Here is a 19,964-nt window from a genome sequence, read left to right as displayed (position 1 = left end):
CTTTTTGATAGCATTTTACTCAGAGTGAAACTTCTTCCAAAATTAAAGATGGAAGAATGGTCAATTGGTGGAGTAGTCAGAATACACACATTTATTAAGTTCAGCATGCTTCATGTTGCCCCAAAACAATTAAAATAGTAATGTCAAACATCATTGGTCACAGATCACCATAATAGGAAACAAGTTTGAAATACTGTGAGAATATTTTGAGAAATACCATCACGTTACCAAAACACGACACAAAGATGTAGTGAAAACATGCTGTTGGAAAAACGGCGCCAATAGATTTGCTTGACACAGGATTGCCACAAACCTTCAATCTGTAAAAAATGCGGTGCCTGCAAAGCACAATAAAGTGGAGCACAATAAAAACAGGTATGCCCATATTAAAATTACTGAGAGATACCATTTTTCATCTCTTCAGATTTTCAAAAATCCAACAACTTAAATACTAAGATCGCAAGTAATAAAGAAGCAAGCACCCTCACACATTGTAAGTGGGAGTGCAAGATGATACAACTCCTATGGAGAGGAATTTAGCAATATCTAACTAGGTTGCATTAGCATTTAACCTTTGACCTAGCTATTCTAGTGAAGATAATCACTTTCCCAAATATGAAGTACTTATGAATCATCACTTGCAACAACAAAAGATTAGAAATCACCTAAATATCTATTAGCAGATGACTGGCTGAATAAAATAATGGAGGATTATGCATTTAATTTTTAAAATTTGGGAAAATTTCTGGGAACTGACACGAAGCAAGTTCCAGTATATATTGTTAAGCAAAAATTTCAAGGTGCAGAGTATAATATATGTGTTATCAGTTGAATTGTGTCCTCGAAAGAGATATGCTGAAGTCCTAATCCCTGGTACCTACGAATGTGACCTGATTTGAAAACTGGGTCTTTCCAAATGTAATCAAGTTAAAATGGGGTCATACTGCATTAGAATGGGCCTTAAACCAGTGACTGGTATTCTTATAAGAGGAAAGTTTGGACACAGAGACACAGATATGTGTTGTGCAATGGTGGAGGTAGAAATTGGAGTAATGCTTCTACAAGCCAAGGAGTCTCAAGATTGCTGGCAATCATTGGAAGCTAGAAGAGGGGCATGGAACAGATTTTCCTACTAGGCCCCCATGAAGAAACCAGACCTGCCAATACCTTGGTTTTGAACTTCTGACCTCCTATACTATGAGAGAATAAATTTCTGTTGTTATAAACCACCCAGTTTATGGCACTTCATTATGCAGCCCTAGAACACTAATACAATATGCTAGATGTTTTTGTAAGAAAAAAATAAAAATAAAAACTTGTCTATTTACCTTTTTTGTTTTGTAAATGAAACATAAAAGAACCAGAAATTAATACAATTATTTACCATAGAGGATTAGTTGGAAGGGCATGGAGAGGATATGTTGGGGAGTAAGACTTCTTTAAACATACCTTGTCATAAAGTTTTGACTTTATGCATGCTATACATAATTTACAAATTTTGTTTTGAAAGAAAACAAAACAAAAAAGGAAACACTGAAATTGAACACAAATGTAATCAAAAGAACTGAAATATATATCAAATTGATTCCACAGCACATAGAGAAAAGGATGATTTCAGAAAACTTTTGAACACAGTACTCTAGATATCCTATGCAGGATATACTCTAAAAACAATAGGAAGTGCAAAATGAGCTTAGACTTCACTTTATTTTTAGTGGTAGTATTAAAATTGTAAAAGACCACTCAACTCAAATCGTTGGTTGACTTATTTTTTTCCGAGGCTGCAAGATAATTCTGGACTAACAATTACAGGAATTCAGACAGCGCTATAGTAACAGGGCTCATTTGGATAAAAGGTAATACAAAAATTAAAGAAGTTTTACCTTCTCAATACAACCAAGCAACTTACTTCCTGCTACTTCACACAGGGGTGGGAAGGTGAGGTCAGCCATCTCCTCCCTCCAAACCTCCCAACTACCTTGTGCTGCAACCCGTGTGTGCAGGACTCTCCAGCCTCCCCATAGTCCCCACCCACTACCTCCCTGTGTCAGAAGAGTCTGTGCTTCTATCAAAGACCAAATCTCCCACTTATGCTCTGGACTCCATCAGTCTGACTTTCAAGAGGGTCTGACTGCCTTTCTCCTGCAGCATCAAACTTCTGTCTCCACTAGATAATTCCCAGCAGCATGAAAAACTCCTAGTAGTCCAAACCTTGAAACAACACAACGAAGACCCTCTTTGATCACACATCCTCCCCCAGCTACCACTTCATTTCCCTGAACACCTGCACCACAAAATCGATCAAAATCATGGTGAAAAGACACTGTTTCTATCTCGTCATCTCCATTATCTCTTCAATGCAGTCAGTCAGGCTTTGGTGTCCCCACCCCATAAGCCCATGGCCTCCCTCTTGCCAAATGCAACCATCATTTCTTTGTTACCCCTTCATTCAGCCTCTAGGCAGTGAACCACACAGCTTTCTCCTCCTCCTCCTCTTCCTTCTTCTTTCCTCTTCTTCTTTCTTCTTCTCCTCTTTCTCCTCGTCCTTCTCCTCCTCCCCCTCCCCCTCCTCCTTCTCCTCCTCCCCCTCCTCCTTCTCCTCCTCCCCCTCCTCCTTCTCCTCCTCCCCCTCCTCCTTCTCCTCCTCCCCCTCCTCCTTCTCCTTCTCCCTTCTCCTTCTTCTCCCTTCTTCTTCTCCCTTCTTCTTCTCCCTTCTTCTTCTTCTTCCTCCTCCTCCTCCTCTTCTTCTTCCTTTTTCCTTCTTCCTTCTTTTTTTTTTTTTGAGACGAAGTCTCACTCTGTTACCAGGCTGGAGTGCGGTGACAGGATCTCAGCTCACTGCAACCTCTGACTCCCAGGTTCAAGCGATTCTCCTGCCTCAGCCTCCCGAGTAGCTGGGACTACAGGCTCGCGCCACCATACCCAGCTAATTTTTGTATTTTTAGTAGAGATGGGGGTTCAACATGTTGGCCAGGATGGTCTCGATCTCCTGACCTCGTGATCCGCCCACCTTGGACTCCCAAAGTGCTGGGATTACAGGCGTGAGCCACCGCGTCCGGCCTCTTCTTCAAAAGCTTCCCACGGCAGACTTCAGGTTTTCCTCCCTTCTCACAGATCTCTCCATCTCGGTCCCCTTCTCCTCTTGTCCGTGGTCACCTTCTTGGAGTGCCCTAGGCTTAATTCTCAGACTTCAATTTATACTCACCCTGGGTGAGCTCATTCAGTCTTATTTCAAATATTTTCTATAGGAAGGCCAAATTCATATATTTAGCTCTCTCTCTCCTGGGCCCCAGAGGCATTTATCCAGCTACCTGTTTAATATTTCTACCAGGATGGTCTCTGGAGTCAGGCTGTCTAGATAGGTATCCTACCCTCTACCTGTGCGGCCATGTGATCCTTAACTTTATCACCGAAATGGAGATGATAATAGTACCTACTTCATGAAGTTATTTGTGAGGATTAAATGCAAAAGTGCATATAAAGCACTTATAACAGTGCTGGCACAAAGGAATTGCTCAATAAATACCTATTTGTTTACTTGTTTAAACTCTGTACTAGAAGTGAGAGGAGGAAACTTACCTATGTGTCTAATTCAACAAAATTCCCAAGGCCTAGAACAGTGCCTGACATATGATAGCAGATCCATATTGACTGACTGAATCGATTTCTGTAAAGGGGGAAAAGGTAGTACCTACAGAAATCAGCTCAGTTGCCACAGGTTGTCTTGACTGGAAGCGTCATCTGTGGCTTTTTTCCAGCTTTCCAGCACTGCATTTTTGGAATCTGTCTTCTCATTGACCAAGTCCTAGGAATGCAACTGTGGCATTCCTGCCTCTGATGTCCGGTTCTGTGGAGCATGCTGGGTATTTTTCTTTAAAAATGTAAAATATGATTTATTGTTGGAATCATTGATAATGTTTTTTCATTTAGACTCAGTCCCAGCAGCGCTAAGTAGAAACCTAGAAAGCGGATGTATACTAGGCAAAAATATATATATATTGACTACAACACGGATAAAATGTAAGGACGATGTAAGACAATGAATTTTCTTGACAGGTATGGGACTGGGCTGGCAGAGTCGGTTAAGTGCCCAAAGGGTGTACAAATACGCGACAGGGCAGAGCGCAGCCCCTGCCCCGCCCCCACACCCGCCCGCCCCAGCACCCCAGACCCGCCCCAGCACCCCAGACCCGCCCCTCCCCTACATCCCTGCTCCGCCCGGCACCCTGCCCCTCCCTCGCCCCGCCCCTCCCCGCCTGAATCCCGGGCCGAATCTCGCATCTCGGCCCAGCCCTGCACCCCAGTCCCGCCCCTCCCGCACCCCCACTCCCCTGCACCCCCGCGTCTCAGCCCCGCCCTGCATCCCGACCCCGCCCTACGTCTCGTCCCCGCCCTGCATCCCGGCCAAGCCCGCAGCGCAGGGAGCGGTCTGCAGAGGCCGAGGTGCGCCGGCCACGAATCCCCAGGCGCCGGTGGCTGCCGCGGCCCGAGCAGCTCGGCGGGTAAACATGGCCGCACTGACGACGGTTGTGGTAGCGGCTGCGGCCACCGCGGTAGCCGGGGCTGTGGCAGGGGCGGGCGCGGCCACTGGGACCGGCGTGGGAGCAACGCCAGCGCCTCAACAGGTAAATCCGGGAGAACAGAGAGCTGCTGTGGCCGCAGGCGTGGGGTCGGGGGCTGCAGGCCCTGTCTGAACAGGTGCCTTCTGCAGTGCCAGCGGGAGGCGGGAGGCGCGGCGTTCGCCTCCCCTGCTCGGGGCCTGGCACGCGCCGGGCGTTGCTCTTTGTTGGCTTGTGCGTTTAACAGCTTTTGCAGAGCCGCCTCCATGTGGTTTCGGAGTCGAGGAAGACCTGGGTGGGAACCCGGCTCTGCCGCTTCCTAGCCGCGTGATAAGAACATATGCTCTCGGAGACTCACTTTCTTCTCTAAAAATTGGGAATAGTAACATGCACCTCCCGAGCTTTGGATTAACGTTATGTCTGGGGAGCCCCTGGCACAGTGCTTGGTTGGAGGGGGACTCTGTGCCCAGTAATTGGTGGCAGCTGTGTTACTGTACCGGCGCTGGGAACACAAGGAGAAAGACAATATGGGATGGTCGGAGGCAGAGGTGTTTCCAGTGATCGGTTTAGGACCCTTTCTAGGTGGTGAGGACCAGGTATCTTTGTTCAGATGTTATCAGCTCAACGAGACTTTCCATGATCTCTCTCAACTGAATCCCCTTAAGCGGCACACCCAGTCCCTGTTTCTGGTTTTATTTTTCCCCATAGCACTTAGTACCATATATTACATTACGTATTTTATTTCTATTGTTTATGTTTCTCCTCACACCCTCACCCTTCCTCGCACCCCCATGAGAATGTAAGCTCCATGAGGGCAGAAAGTATTGGAAATTTTATTCTTTATTGTATTCCCAGCACCAAGAACTATGCCTGTTGTGTAGTGCTTGGACTATAGTATGCACTTACTAAATAATTTGTGGATCAATATAAACCTGAAGGAAGGCTGTCAGGAGCTGAGGACAGGTTCCATCTTTTTCCTCCTTTAAGGAAATACAGTGTCTTTACTCGTAGAAGTTCAGGAAATTCCACCTACGGAAAATTTTCTCACACATCCTCTATAATTCTCTTTATTATTCTAACTCTGGCCCAAGTATCTCAGGAAAAAATATAAAATATATAAAAATACATAAAGTATTTTTAAGTACTATGCTTAAAAAAATGTGTGACCCCATGTTGCTGGGTTTCTCCATCATTTGTTCTCTAAATTCTTGTAGCAATGTTTTATCTTGTGATCTGCATTTCTTGCAAGTTGCCTAATGTTGTTATTGGTGCACACTTTTGTGGTATTTGCCTCCTCAGGGGTTGGATCAGATCACCTGTGGAGCTCTTTCAGCCATTTTATCAATCACCTAGAGGATATCTAGCAATGTTTGGAGACATATTTGGCTGTCAGAGTGGGGAGCAGGGGGGTGTTGAGGGGCTGCTAGCATCTAATGGATAGATGCCGGAGAACAGCCACCTACAACAAAAAATCATCTGGTCCAAAAGTCAGTAGTGCTGAGATTGAGAACCGTGGTGTATACTTTCTTACCACTTTAGTAGGGAAAGCAGAGCCTCATTGTTGAGAATCTACCTCAGCATAATTAGGTAGAATTCTTCACATGTGTTTGGGCTTTTTCTTTAAAAAAAAAAACAAAACAGAATTACTGCATGCTATATTGTGATAATGTTTAGGAGTTTACATGTTATCCATCTTTGTACTTCCCCCAGCATACCACACACACATACCTATACACAAAAATTCTACAGCCTGACACTGAACTTGAATATTTGTCATATGATTAAATGAACAGATATTCCTACTGACTTTAACACTGAAACCAACTAGTATTTTCTTGAGAAGAGATAATTTTCCTGATGGCAATCTCATGATACTAGAGATGTCTACCAAAATATCTAAAGTTCCTGTCAGCTAGGGCTTCTATAACAAAATACTACAGACTTGGTGGCTAAAACAACAAAAGTTTATTTTCTCACAGTTCTAGAAGCTAGAAGTTCAAGATCAAGTTGCCCTTAGGGTTGGTTTCTGGTGAGGCCTCTCTTCCTGGCCTGTAGGCAGCCACCTTCTCACTGTGTCCTCACATAGTCTTTTCTCTCTTACAAGAGGAGAGAAAGAGATCTCTGGCATCTCTTCTTATAGGGTCACCAGTTCTATCAAATTAGGTCCCCACCTTAATGACCTCATTTAACCTAAAGGCCCTATCTCCAGATAGAGTTATTTGGGGATCAGACCTTCTACATAGGAATTTTGAGGGAACACAATTCAGTCCATCACAGTTTCTTTAAATTACTTTGGAGTAATTATCTCTGAAGTTTTGAAACTATGATATATTTTATTTTACAATATCCTCAGGGCGTGGAATCTCATAAATTCCTCACTTACTATGAAAAGTGTGTTACTTTTCTATCTATGCTTTTTAGTATTTGTATATTATTTATTCATAACCCTCTTAGCTATTCCCTTTCAAATCTGAAGACCACAAATCTCTATCCACCTCTCCAATGTCATTTCCCTCTTGTTCCCAGTTGTTCTCTTGATTATTGTAGTTGCTGAATTATGACTTTTTTGAAGTATCTCTAACAGCATCACATTAGTGTGATGCTGGTTTTATACCAGCTTAAGGCCCTATCTTCTGTTTTGTTTCTAAGGACCTTCCCTCTGATGACCTGAATTTTATGTTCCTTGGCTGCATGAAATAACCCTTCAATAATAACTGTTTTCACCTGTGACTGTGTAATCTTACATAGTAAAAGGGACTTTGCAGATGTGATTAAGATAAATTAAATATCTTAATTATCTGAGTGGATCTGATGTAATCAGAAAGGTCCTTATAAGAGAGACATGGGAAGATCAGAGTCAGAAGTAGGAGATGTGATGATGGAAGGAAGAGGATGGAGTAATGTGAGGAAGGGGCCATTAGCCAAGGAATGAAGGTGGCTCTAGATGCTGGAAATAAAAGGTAAGAGGGTGGATTCTTCCCTGAAGCTTCCAGAAGGAATGTAGCCCTATTAACACCTTTGTTTTAATTAACATTATTTTTAATTGACAAATCAAAATTATATACTTTATGGGGTTCAATATGATGTTTTGATATATGTATACAATGTGGAATGATTAAACCAGGCTAATAATTAACATATCTATCACCTCACTTATTTTTTCTGGTGAAACATTTGAAATTTACTCTGTTATTTTGAGACACGCAATAACATCATTATTGACTATGGTTAACCTACTGTGCAGTAGATCCCAACATATTCCTCCTGTCTATCTGAAACTTTGCACCATTTGACCAACTCCCTATATCTTGCCCTCCCACCAGCCTCTGGCAACTGTTGTTCTACTCTGTATTAGATTCCATGTGCAGTCTAAGTAAGATTATACAGGATTTGCATCTCTGTGTCTGGCTTGTTTCACTTACCATAATGTCCTCCAGGTTCACACTTTGATTTTAGACTAGACCTCCAGAACTATAAGGGAATAGATTTCTGTTGTTTAAGCCACTGCATTTGTGGTAAACTAACTTGTGGTGAGTTCGTTATAGCAGCAATAGGAGACACCAGGAAAGACCTAAGAAAGCTCTCAGTCCTCATCCTTGTTTGGCTTTGAAGCACTATGCTGGCAGAAAGTAAAGACTAAGGTAGGGTTGTAAACTGCCTGCCTGCATGTAGGAGGTATGCTTCAGCATGCATACAGACCCCCTTTCCCAAAGGTAGCAAACACTAGGACACACAGTGGTTCAATGCATCTAAGGAAATCTCTGACCAATTATTGGCTGACAACTGAACTAACCAACCAGAGATTTCACTGCCACACCTGACAAAGACTACAGACTTTACAGAATTCGTTTAGGAAAGTGACCAAACAGCAACAAAACAAACCCTGGTAAGGGGAGAAAATCTCATTTTTAGAGTTGTCACATTATATTATTTTATATGTCCAGTCTTTAACAAAATTATGAAACATGGCAAGAAGGTATGGTTCACACATGGGGAAAACAGTAAAAAGGAACTCTTTCTGAGTAATACTGGCTATTGGACATACTAGACAAAGACTTCAAAACAGTTATTTAAATATGGTCAAAGAACTAAAGGAAACCATGTCTAAAGAACTAAGAGAAAATGTGGGAATGAGGTCTCATCAAATAGAAATCTTTAAAGAAATCAAATATTTAAAAAAGAATCAAGTAGAAATTCTGGAGTTAAAAAATGCAGGAATTTCAAATGAAAACGTCACTAGAGAGACTCAACACCAGAATTGAGCTGGCAGAAGAAGGTATCAGCAAACTTGAAGATAGGTCCATTCAGATTATCCAGACTGAAGAACAGAGAGAAGAAAAGAATGAAGAAAAATGAACAGAGTCTGAGATCTGTGAGATACCATTAAGCATACTACCATGTGCATAATGAGAGTCCCAGAAAGGAAAGAGAGAAAAAAGGAGGAAATAGATATTTGAGGAAATAAAACAGAAGACTTCACAAATTTGATGAAAAACATTAACCTACATATGGATGGAGCTCAATGAACTCTAAATAGAATAAACTCATAGAAATTCATATCTAGACACATCATAATAAACATGCCAATAAATATAGACAAAAAGTCTTGAAAGCACCAAGAAAGAAGCAATTCATTACATATAAGGAATTCCTCAATAAGATTAACAGCTGATTTCACATCAGAAACCATGGACGCCAAAAGGCAGAGGGATGACATAAAATAGAAAAAGACTGCCAACCAGCTGTTCTTTGTACAGCAAAATTATTCTATAAGAATGAAGGAGAATTTAAGACATACTGAGGCAAACAAGAGCCAAAATAATTTATCATTAGCATAATTGCCCTACATTAAAAGGAGTCCTTCAAGCTAAAATAAAAGGACACTAGACAGTAACTTAAATCCACATGAAGAATAATGTGAATAGAGTACTGCAAATATATAGGTAAATATGAAAGTCAGCATAAATGTATTTTTGTTTGTAACAAATGTTTTTCAGAAAATAGAGGAGGAAAGAACATTTTTTTTTTTTTTTTTTTTTTTTTGAGACAGAGTCTCACGCTGTCGCCCAGACTGGAGTGCAGTGGCGCGATCTCGGCTCACTGCAAGCTCCGCCTCCTGGGTTCACGCCATTCTCCTGCCTCAGCCTCCTGAGTAGCTGGGACTACAGGCGCCCGCCACCGCGCCCGGCTAATTTTTTGTATTTTTAGTAGAGACGGGGTTTCACTGTGGTCTCGATCTCCTGACCTTGTGATCCGCCCGCCTCGGCCTCCCAAAGTGCTGGGATTACAGGCGTGAGCCACCGCGCCCGGCGGAAAGAACATTTTAATGAACATTTCTCATTCTGTAAGGCCATTATTACCCTGATACCAAAATCAAACAAAAACATCACACACACAAAAAAAATACAGAGTAGTATCTGTTATAAATACAGATGTAAAAATAACAAAATACGAGCAAACATATCTAAAAACATGAAAAGGATTATACACCATGATCAATTGCAATTTATTCCAGACATGCAATGTTGGCTTAATATATGAAAATCAACTAATATAATACAACATATGAATAGAATAAAGGGCAAAACCACATCATCCCAATAGAAGCAGAAAAGCAATTGACAAAATCCAACACCCTTTCATGAAGATAGATCAACTCAGATTTTCCAGTCAACAAACTGTCAGTAGAAGAGAACTTTCTCAACCTGATGGCAGCATCATTAAGTAACATAATGTATAATGATAAAATATGGAAGGCTGTCTCCATATGATCAGGAACAAGACAAAATTATCCACTCTTACCGCTTTATTCACTGTAAGTTCTAACTAGGGCAATTAGGCAAGAAGAGGAAATAAAAAGCATTCATATTGGAAAGGAAGATGTAACATGATACTTACTCACAGATGACCTAATATATATTAAAAATTCTAAGGAATCCACACACACACACACAAAAACTTACTAGAAAACTAATTTAAAAAGTACAGCAAGGTTGCAGAATACAAGATCAATATACAAAAGTCAGTTGTATTTCTATACACTAGCAATGGACAATTCAAAAATGAAATTAAGAAAAAAATACCATTTATAATAGTATCACAAAAATTAAAATACATAGGGATGAATTTAACAAAAGAAGCATGAAACTTATGCTCTAAAACCTATAAAAATTATTCAAAAAAATTAAAGGAGACATATATAAATGAATACTTACTGTTTATGATTTTGAAGACTTCATTTTATTAAGATGGCAGTACTCCCCAAATTGATTTACAGATTCAGTGCATTCTCTATAAAGATCTTAGCTGCCTTTTAAAAATTATTTTGAAGAAATGTACATGCTGATCTTAAAATTATTATGGAAAATGCAAGGCACGGAAAATAGCCAAAACAGTCTTGAAAAAGAAGAACAAAGTTGAAGGACTTACACTTGTTAATTTCAGAATTTACCTTCAAAGCCATAGTAATCAAACTGTGGTACTGGCATAGGGATAGACAACAGACATATAGATCAGTGAGAGACAAGACATAAACCCACAGATTTATGGGCAGTTGATTTTCAAAAGGGTGCCAAGACATTTCAGTAAGAAAAGAACAGTTGGCCGGGTGCGGTGGCCCAGGCCTGTAATCCCAGCACTTTGGGAGGCCAAGATGGGCAGATCACGAGGTCAGGAGATCGAGACCATCCTGCCTAATGCAGTGAAACCCCGTCTCTACTGAAAAATACAAAAAAACTATCTGGGCGAGGTGGTGGGCGCCTGTAGTAGGAGAGGCAGGAGGCTGAGGCAGGAGAATGGCGTAAACCCGGGAGGCAGAGCTTGCAGTGAGCTGAGATCCGGCCACTGCACTCCAGCCTGGGCGACAGAGCGAGACTCCGTCTCAAAAAAAAAAAAAAAAAAAAAAAAAAGAACAGTCTTTTCAACAAATGTTTGGACAATTGAATAACCACTTACAGAAGCTGAACTACCTCACACCATATTTTAACATATCTAATCTGATCAAAGACCAAATGTAGGTCTAAAAAACTCTTAGAATAAAACACAGGCATGAGTCTTCATGACTTTTGGTCAGTCAGTAGTTTCCCCTGTATGACACCTAAAGCACAAGCAGCCAAAGACCAAATAGATACGTTGGATTCCATCAAGATTAAAAACCTTTTGTGCTTCAGGCCACGTGCAGTGAGTGGTTCATGCCTGTAATCCCAGCACTTTGGGAGGCCCAGGCGGGCAGATGACTTGAGGCTAGTTCGAGACCAGCCCGGCCAACGTTGCAAAACCCTACCCCTACTAAAAATACAAAAATTAGCCATGCGTGATGGTATGTGCTTGTGGTCCTAGCTACTCAGGAGGCTGAGGCAGGAGGATCACTTGAACCGGGGAGGTGGAGGTAGAGGTTGCAGTGAACCGGGATTACGCTGCTGCAAAAGAACATTATTAAGAAAGTTAAGAGATAAGTCATAGAATGTGAGAAAATGCTTGCAAATTATATGTTGATAAGGTTCTTACATCTAAAATATATGTTGAACAAAGTTACAACAAATTTAGTTCAATTTAGATCGAATAGGCTTTTATTTGCAATTCATGAATTGGGGCAGCATCCCATTCTACAAAATAGGTAAGAATTTCCACAGGGCATGACAGAACAGTGGGTTCTGTAAAGTAGGAACAAAAACCCCAGAAACAATAGAAAAAAGTGGGGCTCTCAGCCGCTGAGGTGGTAGGAGGAGTGGCAACAGCCAGGTAGCCCGGCTCCATAGAGGCTGGCACACCAGGGCTTGTAAGCACTGAGCACTGAACAGGCGCCTTTCCTGCTGACAAGAAGCCCAACTAGAAGGTGAGTCCAGCAGAAGGGGAAGTGAAGGAAGAGCCCAAGAGGAGATTCGTGCAATTGTCATCTAAACCTGCTCCTACAAAAGCAGAAATAAAGCCAAAAAAGGCGGTCATGAAGGGATAAATCTTCAGACACAAAAGGGAAACCAAAGGCAAAAGGGGAGCAAAAGGAAAACTGGCCAAAGTGGCTAACCAAGAAACTGAAGAAGACTTACCTGCAGAAAACGAAGAAACTAAAACCCAGGAGAGTCCTGCCTTCAATGAAGGCTGAGGGAAAGAAGCCAAGTCTGTCTGGCTATAAAATGAGTTTGGGTAAAAAAAAAAATAGCCAAGTCCGATTAATATCATCTACTGTGTTTTAGTAGTCCCCGTCTCCCTCCTTGTACAATCCAGAGGAATATTTTTATCAACTATCTTGTAAATGCAAGTTTTTTAGTCACTCAGGGAACATTTTTAAGAAGGAGGGAATCCCACCTCATCCTATTTTTTAAGTGTAAATGCTTTAAGAGGTGAAATCATTCGCTGGTTGTTTATTTTTTGGTACAACCAGAAAATAGTGTGGAATATTGAATTATGGGAGGCTTTGACTGTCTTGAGTGTCAGCTTAACATTCCGTAGATAGGGGGTTAGTTCTTATATCCTCTAATACTAAGCATACTAAATGACAATATGGAGTCACGGTCCTGCATTTAATGTCTTGAAGATTTTAAATTACTTCCATTCCCGTGTTCTTTTTTAGTAGAATTGTTTCCTTATAAAAACTACTCTTTGATCATGGCTTTCCCCATCAGAATTGTGTGCACTCTGTGACACCTTTGGTTATGGTAGTCCTATATTTTCCTAATAACATTGTTAGTGTGTTGTGAAAGATTGAAAATTAGAGTATGTAGTGTATATGGTATTAAATTGTGAGTTGCTGGGATGTATTTAACAGCTTATCAACATGTGAAGATACTGGTACTTGATCGCCTCTTAAGGAAAATTTCCCTCCAAATTTAAGCTGGAAAGTCCCTGGAATAACCTCTAAAAGTACATGGTGGCTGGGTGCGGTGGCTAATGCCTGTAATCCCAGTACTTTGGGAGGCCGAGGCAGGCAGATCACCTGAGTTCAGGAGTTTGAGACCAGCCTGGCCAACATGGCAAAACCCTGTCTCTACTAAAAATACAAAAATTAGCTGGACATGGTTGTGGGCGCCTGTAATCGCAGCTACTCAGGAGGCTGAGGCAGGAGAATCGCTTGAACTCAGGAGGCAGAGGTTGCAGTGAGCCAAGATGGCACCAATGCACTCCAGCCTGGATGACAAGAGCAAAACTCCATCTGCGGGGAGTGGGGTGGGAAAAACATGACATTTTAGATTTTTGGTACTTATATTAAAAATGTTTGCAAATTGAAATGTGTGTGTACTGATTTTCAACACAACAATAAAATCTCAATTATGAAAGAATATTTCGAAGAAAAAAGAAAAAAGCAGATTGGAGTTGAGCACAGTAGCATGTGCCTATAGTCTCAACTACTTTGAGACTAAGCAGGATCAAGACAAGAGGATCATTTGAGCCCAGGAGTCCAACATGGGCAACATAAGAAGATCCTAACCACTTTAATTTAAAAAAAAGAAAGAAAAGAAAAGAAAGAAAGAAAAAAGAAAGAGGATTGGTTAACATCAGTTTACTTCAGGTAACTTATGAAGGTAAAAGCAGAGAGGCTTTTCTTATTACTCAGACTCAGGTTGACTGGACCCTTTCTGATTGGTTGCTGTGCATCTCTTGTTTTCAGGAAAAATTGCTCAATTGGGAAAATCTACCTATTTCCTCAAAGTTTCATTTTGATCATGTGGCACTTAGCATGAGTGACTATTTTTATTTTGTCTGGTCTGTTGGGGCCTACTGCAGGAGCTCTGTTCAAAACAGTAGCCTCCCGTAAAAGTTGAGTAACATATGTAAATAACTGTTACAATTCAACAATAAACAGACAACCAAATTTTTTAAAAGGGAAAGGATTTAAGTAGACATTCCTTAAAATAAGAGGCCAATAAGCACATGAAAAAAATGCTCAACATCGTTAGTCATTATGGACTAGTCAGAACCACTGTGAGAAATCGCTTCGTACCCATTAAGATGACTGTAATAAAAAAGGCAGATAATAACAGTTAATGGTGAGTTTGTGGAGAAATTGAAACCCCCATACATTGCTGGTGGGAATGTAAAATGGTGCAGCCACTGTGGAAAACAGTCCGGCAATTCTTTAAAAAGTTTAAAACTTTTGGGCTTCAAAGGCATTATCAAGAAAGTGAAAAGACAACTCAGAAAATGGGGGGAAATATTTACAAATCATGTCTAATAAGGGACTTTTACATCCAGTTTATAAAGAATGCTTCCAACTCAACAATAAAAGGGCAATCCTTTTGTTGTTGTTGTTATTGTTGAGACAGCGTGTTGCCCTGTCCCCCCAGGCTGGAGTGCAGTTTTGTGGTCATGGCTTACTGCAGCCTTGATCTCCTGGGCTCAAGTGATCCTCCCACCTCAGCCTCCTGAGGTGGCCTGCTGGTGGCCTCATACCACCATGCCTGGCTTAATTTTTTTTTTCTTTTTTAAATTTTTATACAGACAAGATCTTGCTATGTTGTCCAGTCTGGTCTCAAACTCCTCAGCTCAAGCTGTTCTCCCACCTTGGCCTCCCAAAGTGCTGAAATTAGAGGCATGAGCCACCAGGCCCCACTATGCCACCCAATTTTTTAAAATGGGAAAGTAAAAAATAATAATAATAATTACTTTATGATCCAGAAATTCTGTTGCTAGGTATATAATGAAGAGAATTGAAGACATATATTCACATTAAAACATGTACACAAATGTTCAGATTAATTTGGCCAAATAATGGAAACAGCCCAATTGTCCATCAGCTAGCGACTGATGAGTAGATAAACAAAATGTGGTAGACCCATATAATGGAGTATTATTCAGCCATAAGAAGGAATGGAGTATTGATTCATGGTACAACATGGATGAATCTTGAAAACATCACGTGAAGTGAAAGAAGTCAGACGAGGCTACACATTGTACGAGCCCATTTATATAAATTCTCCAGAATATGCAAATCCATAGAGTCAGAAAGTAGATTAATGGTTGCCAGGAGCTGGAAGGAAGGGGAATGGGGAGTGACCTCTAATAGGTATGAGGTTTCTTTTTGGTATGATGAAAATATTCTGAAACTGGATAGTCATGATGGTTGCACAACTTTGTGAATGCACTAAAAACTACTGAATTGTACACTTCAAACAGACATATTTTATGGTATGTGGATTACATTTTGACTTAAAATATATTTCCTAGATTTAGATTTACTACTTTATTCTTTTTTGCTCCTGGAAATTTAAAGCCTTGTTTCCTTTTCCCCTCATCCCCCACAACCCATTTTTGTTGCTCAGCAATCCCTCTCGGTGATACCTCCAAAATATATTGAGTCTTCTTTTATTTTCTATCAGCTCAGTAGTCCTGGACACTGTCATTCCTTGTCTCTATAGCTGTACTAGGTACCTCATTGATCCTCCTGCTTCCAGTCTTGGCTCACTCCATCCCCACACCTCCCATTAATTTATTCTCCAAAAAAATAGCCAGAAAATTGTTCTTAAAGAATTAAATGTATCATGGCTTTTCCCTGCTCAAAACACTTCAATAAAATCCAGACCCCCTAAGTGACCTAAAATGTCTGTATGATCTGGCACGTACCTGCCTCTCTACTTTCATCTCCTACCAAGATCACACTGTTACTAATCTCATGTCACAATTGGCCTTTCTCTGCTTGAACTCAGCAAAGTCTTTCATGCTCTAGGGCTTTTGCACATGTAGATCCCTTTGCTTAGAACACACTTTCCTACTGCTCCTGTCATAGCTGCCTTCAATCTTCCTTAAAGTCATCCCCTCAAATAGACCTGTGACCATTGTAACTGAAAAAGCAAACCCTTGCTCTGCTTTCTCCATCTGAGCCCTAATATTTATTTTCTTAATAGCATTTATTGCAGCTGGTGGAGTTTTCATTTTATTGCTTGTTTACTCTTCTCTCTTTAAATCTGTTTTTCCTCACTAGACTTTCAGACAGGGGCCATATTATTATAGATCATGATTGTTTCCCTAGTGTCTAATGCAGCCCATGTCACTTCGTAGTGTTCAATACATACTTATTAAATGACCAACTGAATGAATTAGAGTATTTTGCAAATAATCCTGGGATATTTAACCTTTCTTACTCAGTGTAGCATTTTAAGATAGATATTCCTTCATTTGATAGATATTGCTTCTTCCACAAATGTACTTCTAAGAGTTAAATAAGATTGGCCCCAAAATTATCCTTCAAGAAACTCAACTATTGACATTTTATCTCTCTGAAAAAATTCCACAGTTCTGTTTTACTGTTTTCATTACTGTTAAGTTTTTCTTGTTCTCAATGCAGAGTGATGGCTGTTTTAGTACTTCAGGTGGAATTCGTCCTTTTCATCTTCAAAACTGGAAGCAGAAAGTTAATCAGACTAAGAAAGCAGAATTCGTACGCACAGCAGAAAAATTTAAGAATCAGTAAGTATAAGAATATTATCTTCAAATAACATTACTAGCCATTTTATAATGGACAATAAAAAATTAATTCTACCCTACCTAGTCTCACATTAAGTTATAAAATTGTAATCACTAGCCTGTCAAATATAACAAGAGAAAGATGGGAGGTATGAAATGGACAAATAATAAGCTATTTAATATAAAGTTAATTGTAAGTAGAGTAATTTCAGTTTTATTTTTACAATTTTGAATCTGTGTATTTCAAGGGAAATAAAATAGCTGTTTCTTTAGATTTTGTATAACAAATAACAGACAATCTATTTTCACTTTATAACTAAACGCCTGGTAAATGTTTTTGAGGAAGTGAATAGTTTTTGTGTTTTTTTATTATATATGTATGAAAGTGTTTTATAAATGACAAACATCATATATTTAAATTGTTCTTCTTCCATTTTACAAATGAGGATGTTGAGGATCATAGAGGATAAACATCTTTCCATAGGTTACATGCTTAATAAATGGTGTCTGAGGGACTCCTAGGCTGGCTCCAGCCACTCTGAAAGCCATCATTCTTACTAACCAGTGCTGTTCACCAGCAAGCCTATTTGAATATGTGGGTGTGATCTCACTAAGGAAGACAGTGAATCATTTTAATGAAAAGTCAGTACTCTTACTTTTTTTTTTTTTTTCAGTGCATTTTTAATTGATCTCACTTCCTTGGTTTCTGCCCCTTTCAGATCCATTCTGCCCATTATGACCAAGCTATTTGAGAAGCTTCAATTTATTTAAAATTTTCAATATATATGAACTTCTTCTTTAAACAACCAGTGATATTTATTGAATGTTCAATGTTGTCAGCAGTACCAGCATATGATAAATATGAGGAATGTTAAAAAAAATTGGAACTCAAGGCACCCCACTCTACCCTACAGTTGAGAGCTTTATCAAAACATTACTTTGAACCTACATAGTATCAATTTGCCAAAGAACATGAGAAAAGGAGCCTATTATAAGGAATGGTCTCTGGATCAGAATTGGTGGCAGTTCTCTATTTAGAAATTCTACCAATGAAAAAGTGTACTGTTAGAATTTTGAAAAGCTATACCATATTTTAGCTTTTGGAGATTGAATTCTCCTTGCATTTATATAATACTTTTGTCTTTTCCCCCAACTTTATTGAGGTATAACTGACAAATAAAAATTATATTTATTTATTTATTTATTTATTTATTTATTTTTTTAATTTATTTATTATTATTATACTTTAAGTTGTAGGGTACATGTGCATAACGTGCAGGTTTGTTACATATGTATACTTGTGCCATGTTGGTGTGCTGTACCCATCAACTCGTCATTTACATCAGGTATAACTCCCAATGCAATCCCTCCCCCCTCCCCCCTCCCCATGATAGGCCCCGGTGTGTGATGTTCCCCTTCCTGAGTCCAAGTGATCTCATTGTTCAGTTCCCACCTATGAGTGAGAACATGCGGTGTTTGGTTTTCTGTTCTTGTGATAGTTTGCTAAGAATGATGGTTTCCAGCTGCATCCATGTCCCTACAAAGGACGCAAACTCATCCTTTTTTATGGCTGCATAGTATTCCATGGTGTATATGTGCCACATTTTCTTAATCCAGTCTGTCACTGATGGACATTTGGGTTGATTCCAAGTCTTTGCTATTGTGAATAGTGCCGCAATAAACATACGTGTGCATGTGTCTTTATAGCAGCATAATTTATAATCCTTTGGGTATATCCCCAGTAATGGGATGGCTGGGTCATATGGTACATCTAGTTCTAGATCCTTGAGGAATCGCCATACTGTTTTCCATAATGGTTGAACTAGTTTACAATCCCACCAACAGTGTAAAAGTGTTCCTATTTCTCCACATCCTCTCCAGCACCTGTTGTTTCCTGACTTTTTAATGATCGCCATTCTAACTGGTGTGAGATGGTATCTCATTGTGGTTTTGATTTGCATTTCTCTGATGGCCAGTGATGATGAGCATTTTTTCATATGTCTGTTGGCTGTATGCATGTCTTCTTTTGAGAAATGTCTGTTCATATCCTTTGCCCACTTTTTGATGGGGTTGTTTGTTTTTTTCTTGTAAATTTGATTGAGTTCTTTGTAGGTTCTGGATATTAGCCCTTTGTCAGATGAGTAAATTGCAAAAATTTTCTCCCATTCTGTAGGTTGCCTGTTCACTCTGATGGTAGTTTCTTTTGCTGTGCAGAAGCTCTTTAGTTTAATGAGATCCCATTTGTCAATTTTAGCTTTTGCTGCCGTTGCTTTTGGTGTTTTAGACATGAAGTCTTTGCCCATGCCTATGTCCTGAATGGTACTACCTAGGTTTTCCTCTAGGATTTTTATGGTATTAGGTCTAACATTTAAGTCTCTAATCCATCTTGAATTAATTTTCGTATAAGGAGTAAGGAAAGGATCCAGTTTCAGCTTTCTACTTATGGCTAGCCAATTTTCCCAGCACCATTTATTAAATAGGGAATCCTTTCCCCATTTCTTGTTTTTCTCAGGTTTGTCAAAGATCAGATGGCTGTAGATGTGTGGTATTATTTCTGAGGACTCTGTTCTGTTCCATTGGTCTATATCTCTGTTTTGGTACCAGTACCATGCTGTTTTGGTTACTGTAGCCTTGTAGTATAGTTTGAAGTCAGGTAGCGTGATGCCTCCAGCTTTGTTCTTTTGACTTAGGATTGTCTTGGAGATGCGGGCTCTTTTTTGGTTCCATATGAACTTTAAAGCAGTTTTTTCCAATTCTGTGAAGAAACTCATTGGTAGCTTGATGGGGATGGCATTGAATCTATAAATTACCTTGGGCAGTATGGCCATTTTCACGATATTGATTCTTCCTATCCATGAGCATGGTATGTTCTTCCATTTGTTTGTGTCCTCTTTTATTTCACTGAGCAGTGGTTTGTAGTTCTCCTTGAAGAGGTCCTTTACATCCCTTGTAAGTTGGATTCCTAGGTATTTTATTCTCTTTGAAGCAATTGTGAATGGAAGTTCATTC

At 39.9% G+C, this 19,964-nt stretch overlaps 1 protein-coding gene across 2 annotated transcripts in view; it reads left to right on the top strand.

The window, feature by feature from the left end:
* Window positions 1-4,226: 4,226 nt before the first annotated feature.
* CCDC112 (coiled-coil domain containing 112) overlaps window positions 4,227-19,964 on the top strand; it is a 33,853-nt gene continuing 18,115 nt past the window's right edge. The window contains exons 1-2 of one of the 2 annotated variants that reach the window (XM_025388017.1): window positions 4,227-4,625; window positions 16,837-16,958. In XM_025388017.1, the coding sequence (XP_025243802.1) occupies window positions 4,509-4,625; window positions 16,837-16,958 (239 nt within the window). In that variant the 5' untranslated portion in view covers window positions 4,227-4,508. Of the gene's footprint in view, window positions 4,626-4,775; window positions 5,156-16,836; window positions 16,959-19,964 lie in introns of those variants that run through there. The other variant, XM_025388018.1, reaches the window with a different exon arrangement.

The sequence above is a fragment of the Theropithecus gelada genome, chromosome 6, assembly GCF_003255815.1.
Source record: "Theropithecus gelada isolate Dixy chromosome 6, Tgel_1.0, whole genome shotgun sequence".
Taxonomy (NCBI): domain Eukaryota; kingdom Metazoa; phylum Chordata; class Mammalia; order Primates; family Cercopithecidae; genus Theropithecus; species Theropithecus gelada.
The sequence above is the reverse complement of the archived record's forward strand: the minus strand, read 5'-3'. Positions and strand labels throughout refer to the sequence as shown.